A 6,333-nucleotide genomic window follows, 5' to 3' on the forward strand; every position below is an offset into this window, starting at 1 on the left:
AGTGTATGTGTAGACTATCCCATACAGAATTCTGGTCGACGGGAAAGAGGACAAGGACGAGAATGAGGTCAAGGAAGGTGTATGACAAGTGAAACTAGACTGATTTGCTAAGAGAGACGTACCGTTATGAACAGACACGTACCAGCAACGGGACCTTGAGAATCCAAGAGAAGAGCGAAGGCACCGGTTGATGAAGCGTTGAAGAAGAAAATGACGAAACGTGTGGAGCCAGTAGACTTGAAGTGAACGGCAAAGTGAATGCTTAATGAATAGCTGGTTGTAAGAAAGGAAGGAGCTGACTGGATGATGAGAATGGCAGACGGCTGATCTGGTGGAAAGAAGAGGAAGATAGGCACCAAGGGGAAACGGGTCAAATCTGACCTTAAATACCTCTAGGCATTACCCCAAGTAACAGGTTGCAGACGAGATGCACTTGCCTCATGTACAAAGAAGCAAGGAAAGACAGCACGTAGAAGGTCCGGATGGAAAAGACCGGCGTTCTGACCAGGAATCCAGATGGAAGGTGCCAAGCAGGACGATACACAGCACTATCTGCAAGCTGTTCTCGCTGGAATTCCATGGCACCCGCATACATAAGCACCGTATGCCCGTGGCTTTCCCAACCCGGAATATGCGGACAACGTGCCGGCACAGACAGCACAACCTGTTCAGTTCAATTGAATTCCTGTCATGAGCTGAATCCGTCTGCCTATTCTGACTCTTCCCCATCATCATGACCGCCATCCTCTTCTGTCTCTTTCCCATTAACTGGCGCTCCCTCTCCGCCCTCGGCCTGCGCAGCCTTTCTCCTCTTCTTCTTGTTCTTCTTCTTTTTCCTGTTTTCATTTTCCTTCTTTTTCTTGGCCTGTTGAGACTGCCCAGAAGTTGTGCCAGGTTCGCTATCTGCTGGCTTGGGCGTATCTGTTGGCGGAGTTGTGGTGGTGGCTGTCGTCGGACTTGGTTGCTGCTTTGCGCTTGCGTCTGGTTTACGCTGGCCATCTGTTGCTTCGTTCGTGGCAGCAGCAGCAGCAGCAGCAGCAGCAGCAGAAGCAGGATTTTTCTCTGCCTTGTCCGGCTGACCCTGTCCTTCATTCACCACCTTGTTATCACCCGCCACTGCCTTGCTCCCCTGTCCAAGCATTGCCCCTGATACAGGCAAAGGCACCGCTCCCCTCCCCTTCGCATCACCACCACCAGGCTTCCCTGCCCTCCCCGCTCCTCTTCCCCCCTTCGAACCCCCATCCAAATCCGCAGAGACCACACCCCTCCTCTTCCCCCTGACAGCCCCCGCCCTGCCCACCTCCTCCTCACTCTCACTCTCCTCCTCCATCTTTTTTCTCTTCTGTCCCTGCTGCTGCTGCTGTCCGCCGGGCTGCTGCCACTTCAACCCCATCTTCCTCCCCAACTCTCTCTCTTCTTTGCTCCCCTGCATTCCTCCTTGGCTTCCACCGTTGTTGTTGTTGTTGTCAGACTTGGACGGCGGCACCCAACCCAATCCAGCATTAGGAGGTTGGTTAAGTATCGACCTGATTTCTTCTTCGTGGTCTGGGATTTTGCGTTCTTCTTCTTCTTCTCCTTCTCCCTCCTGCTCTGCAGGTGTCGTCGTTGATGCTGATTTTTGCTGCTGCAGAAGGGTTGAGAATCCCCCGGACTTGGTGGTCGGCTTGCTTGATGTTGTTGAACTGCTGGTGGTGGTGGAAGACACCGAAGGGCGATGCTTGGAGAGAGAGGCCAATAAGCCGCGGTGCTTGGACATGGAGAGGGAGATGGAGTTGAGGACTTGGTTGAGGTCGGGGGCAACGGGGGGTTTGCCTCCGTTGCCGCTGGGGCCGGACCCGTTGGCTGAGGGTTTGGACATTTTGGTGTGTGTGTGTGTGTGTGGTGAATGAAGCGCAATTTCTCTGCTAGAGGTTGACTGAGTGGTGATTGCGGTTGAGATTCGCAATTGCAGCGCCTTCAGTTGGATGAGAAAGTTGGATGAGAATAATCGGAACTGAAATCCGCTTCACCAATTTGAGTAAGTGAAAGCGTGATTCCCGCCTGCGCTACGTACGACCCGATCCCGGATAGCGTGAGATTCCAGAATGAAAAGTGCAGACTCGAATGCTACTACCCCGTGACCGCGTTGTGGCAACTGGAAAAAGTTCAAAAACTCGAAAGAACGTCGTCGAACCACTCGATTCCAGAAAGAACGTCGAAGTTGGAAAGGTCCTTATCGGAAATTTCGCTGCTTTACCGAGCAGCGTTATTTCATTGGTTTTTCTCGCCAGATTAGAGAGACCCACTTATTGCCGCCCGCTAAGCGGAGCCCGGGCCCGGGCCCGGAAGCTCACGAGCCGCACGGGCGGCCAAACGGAGGAATTTCCCCTCGGGAGGCCGGTGACTGTTGCCGTCCATGTCTTTTCTTTGTTACGTCATCGCCCTTTGTATAGTGCCGATATCGGTGTCATGTTCAAGATTCGGCAGATTGCTGCGCCGGGATGCACACAGAAGCCGCTGTCCGCGGTGCTCTGAGGTGGAGTGTTGGTTCGGTCTCAAGGTGCCCGGGATTAAGTTGATCGATGGATGTCAAGGACAGAGTAGGCACAAGACTGATGGTTGTGTTCCTGGAAACTGTAGTGGCAGTGTTTCCGTCTGAGAGCGACACACAGCCCAGATATACCTGGGAAGTACTGGTAGTTCACATCCTTGGATAATCATTTGCGTCATTCTGTAACACTCGCCCTAGTTGGGTACTTTATTCTTAATTCGATTATTTGTAGCACTATACTACTGGTAAATTACTACACCCGCTCGTTTGGAGAGCCTCGCTGTCAAGGTCGGTGAGTGAACAACAGGTAGCTTCTACCAATCTCACTCTCACTGACTGCTCCAGTTTTTTCGGGAAATACCATATCTCGACAAATTCCCGACCCGCCGTCAGCCGTACCGCCTCAATCCATTTTACCATGCTTCCCCATCCTTCCCCATGAGTAATGCAAAGCGAACAACAAGAAAAGATTGAATATAGATGTTAAGGGAAAAAAGAAAGAGTTTGGAGGAGACAGCCATGAATTTCAGAGTTGCCACGCAAGTATTAGGTCAGTTTAGTAGTGTAGGTATCCAATAACTATCCAACGGCATCTCCTGGATCCACCGCAAGTAAAAGGAACAGATAATCTAGCAAAAGAAACAAGGAAAAAGGAAAATGATGGCGGTACGATCAGTCCGAATGTGTTTTGGTATAGTGGAAAGTACTTTGATTAATGACAAGGAGGAGGAGGAGGGTAACGGTGGTTGGTTATGGTGGTTTATTAGACGCTGTGTTCGACGTCTCTGATGCTTTTTATTTCCTTGAAATATTTCCAATCTCAAGATGCTGACAAAAGCTTGTACCCTGAAATCTCGCGGTTAAATCCTCTGCATTTGGTTCGGATGGTGTTGCACATGCAGTCGATGTTTGAGAAGGTCGTTTCAACATGATTATAAAAAGGATAATATGCACAACATGACGTCTCAAGATGCGTTTTGGCAACCTCAGATTAGACGTTTTCGTTTGCGGTCTTCATCGCCTCGGGGATCCTCGTCCTCGTCGTCTCTTTCCGCAGTATCGGTTGGGTTCAGGATATGGGCCATGCTTCCTCTCCTCGTGGGCGGTGCCGAGTGATCCCTCACCGAAAGATTCTTGTTATCACGGCCAGCCGAGTTCCAAGACCAATTCCCAAAAGTGTCCCCTCCACCGTTAGTAGAGAAGGTCGGAGGCGGCGGCGGCGACGCTGGCCTGGAACGAGGATGCGAAGCAGACTGCAGAGAGTAGTGTGAAAACGAATCGCGAATACGTTGGTCTTCGGACAACCCAGGACGATTTGGCGACGAAGGCCATTGCGAGGATGGTGGGCCAGAGAAGGTTGGAGGAGGGTTAGGAGGAGGAGGGTTGGCTTGCCAGCCGGCAGCACGGATGTCAGCAGAGGTATGTCTCCTAGCCAAGCCCGGGTGCAGGTCAACGCTCGACAGCGGATGCGGAGGTGGAGGCGGCGGGTGCGGGCGGAGGGAAGATGGCGATGTCCCTGTCGAGTTGCCGCTAGTGGAGCCAAACGGCCTACGACCCGGAGTACTTATCGACAGGTTTGAAGGGACGGCAGGACGATAATTGTTGTAAGTTGGAAGCCGAGGTGGTTGACCGGGAACCGTCAAAGTAGAGCCAGATCTTCGCGGGTCGTCTTGGGGCATCTGCCGCGGTGATACGGGGGCATTCTCCACATTGGAAAAGTAAGGACGCGTACTAGCGAAGACCGACCCGTGAGGCTCATCCAGCGAGCGGAACTCCTCCATCTGGCGCTGAACCTGCCCTTGCAAAGACGATACTGGAAAGCATATTAGAAACCCGGTCACCCGCATTCTTCCAAGTAAAGGACTTACCGTCGTGGTGTATCGGGTTGTCAGGAGAAGGAGCAAGAGCAAGAACGGCCCGGGAAAGGTCATGGTTGAACTGAAGCAAACGCGATACCGTGTCCATAATGGCCTGATGCTTGATATGCATAAACTGGGCGTTCTCTTCATGCCGCTGAAGTCGAGTGCTGAGATCATATAGAGTATGCTCGATATTGTTCAGCCGAGGATCTCCTCCTTGAACTTCCTGCATGGGAGGCATAGGCTCGGCCGGGGTACCTGGTTGTGATGGCGGAGCCTTCTGATTGTTGCTGTACTCTCTATGTACCAGAGAATGCCGAGAAGCTCGACGCTTAATCTCCCGCAAGCTGACCAGGTCTCCGCGTTTAAAGTTGCCGTTGCCATGCTTGAACTCCCAAATGGTGGCGTCTGGAGCTCCATGGTGGAAGACATCGCTCACTTTTTGACCATGTTAGTGACTGTTGGTAACCAGCTACATCGGGAAACTCCTTACCTTTGTGAAATCCGTACATGTTGAGCTGGCGAACGAAGGAGGAAATGTTGGTATGTTTAAAGTATTGACTGCTGGCTGTTAGCGATCTGGTTCAGTCCAGAGCTGGTCGTGATTTTCCAACTTACGCCAAGACCTTGGAGAACTCTTGCGACGGCTGCATGACGAAGCTCTCAGAGGTGGGTGACCACGATATCAGATGCTGTATCGACTTATCCTCCAACATGTTATATAGCTTATGGATGAAGGCCGTCTGAACAATCTTGGGCTGGTGAACCGCGGGGGCAGCGGCAGCCGGTGCTGGCATGATGATGTTATCGGGAGACAACTGATCGTTTGCGGATGACAGTTGCGGTCGGCCATTGGGGGCTGCCTGGGCGTTTAATGTATCCTCGACCGGGCTCTTGGGCGGCGGTAGGGAATCCGAATTACTTGGAGCTGCCATGGTAGCGTTGTTGTTGTTAATGCTATTGCTGTTACTGTTGCTGCTGCTGTTGCTGTTGCTGGAGGTGATATCCATTGGGTCGCCCGGGGGAGCCGACATTTGGATGGTTGGTGTGATGATCGATAGGTTTCTTCCACCCATTGAGTTCTCTGGCTTGTCGGCCAGGTGGTTTCTCGGTGCGCTTTCAGTTGCGGTAGCCATCTGCACTGTACGTGGGCGACAGCCGTGTCAGCAAAGCGCAACGAAGTAACATGAGAAGAGTTTGAGATAGGAAGGATATGTTCCATCCAGTCCAGCACTCCGGACCGGACCTCGGATGACACATGCTGGGTGTGCTCCGTGTAGTGAAAGGGAAGCCGGCGATAGACCGGATGATAGGCCGGCCGATAGACGGCAGACCCCGGGCCACTTTGCCCATATAGAATCCGTTCTACCTCGATTGCACATTGTTTGCGCAGCGAGCATCCCAGAAGACATGGAGGGGAGGGGGATATTAGCCTACCTCATCGCGTGGCGCAAAAGAAGCTGATGGTTCGTTGCGCGTCAATTCAGTCAAGAAAGTCCCCCACCGTGTCGAGGCTAGCTTTTTTGTCTATGCTTTGTTCGCGACGGCGACTCGTCAAGAGGTTTGAGGCTTGCCCGTGTCTGTCTCCTGCTCTTTCCCGTAGCGTGTGGCCAGGACCCGCTTAAAGTGCTATTTCAAGATGGCAGTTGTTGGATCCTGTGCGAGCGACCAAGACAATGGGCGTGGTAACAGGTAGCCGGTAGCCTTGATGCAAGTCGTGGACCCAAGCTGTCCCAGACAATGGATTCTCGTTCTGCAGCCGGGGGCGGTGGGCGGTGGGCGGCCGGGAGGTCGATCGAGAAGCGTCGGTGGCAGACAACCAGAATGTCCGTCTGTCTTGCTTGTGGTGGGAATGAGCAAGCAACAGGGAGGGAGGGAGAAGGACGAGTTGGGCGAACGGAGATGGCGTGGGGAGGAGGAGGGAGGGGGGGGGGGGGGGAAGGG

At 52.9% G+C, this 6,333-nt stretch overlaps 3 protein-coding genes across 3 annotated transcripts; all 3 read right to left on the bottom strand.

The window, feature by feature from the left end:
* Positions 1–709: 709 nt before the first annotated feature.
* On the bottom strand, positions 710–1,858 carry NEUTE1DRAFT_146976 (uncharacterized protein; the record flags this gene model as incomplete). Its single annotated transcript, XM_009853569.1, has 1 exon — positions 710–1,858. The coding sequence occupies one exon, from the start codon at positions 1,856–1,858 to the stop codon at positions 710–712; it is 1,149 nt and encodes a 382-aa protein (XP_009851871.1).
* Positions 1,859–2,732: 874 nt separating this feature from the next.
* NEUTE1DRAFT_117251 (uncharacterized protein) lies at positions 2,733–3,139 on the bottom strand (the record flags this gene model as incomplete). The annotated part of the gene is made up of 1 exon (XM_009853570.1): positions 2,733–3,139. The coding sequence occupies one exon, from the start codon at positions 2,948–2,950 to the stop codon at positions 2,765–2,767; it is 186 nt and encodes a 61-aa protein (XP_009851872.1).
* A 377-nt stretch (positions 3,140–3,516) lies between these two features.
* Positions 3,517–5,423, bottom strand: NEUTE1DRAFT_101532 (uncharacterized protein; the record flags this gene model as incomplete). Its single annotated transcript, XM_009853571.1, has 4 exons — positions 3,517–4,343; positions 4,399–4,827; positions 4,883–4,968; positions 5,092–5,423. 4 exons carry the CDS (start codon positions 5,421–5,423, stop codon positions 3,517–3,519), a joined length of 1,674 nt encoding a protein of 557 aa, XP_009851873.1.
* Between the last annotated feature and the right edge of the window lie 910 nt (positions 5,424–6,333).

This window comes from Neurospora tetrasperma (assembly GCF_000213175.1).
Source record: "Neurospora tetrasperma FGSC 2508 unplaced genomic scaffold NEUTE1scaffold_4, whole genome shotgun sequence".
Classification (NCBI taxonomy): domain Eukaryota; kingdom Fungi; phylum Ascomycota; class Sordariomycetes; order Sordariales; family Sordariaceae; genus Neurospora; species Neurospora tetrasperma.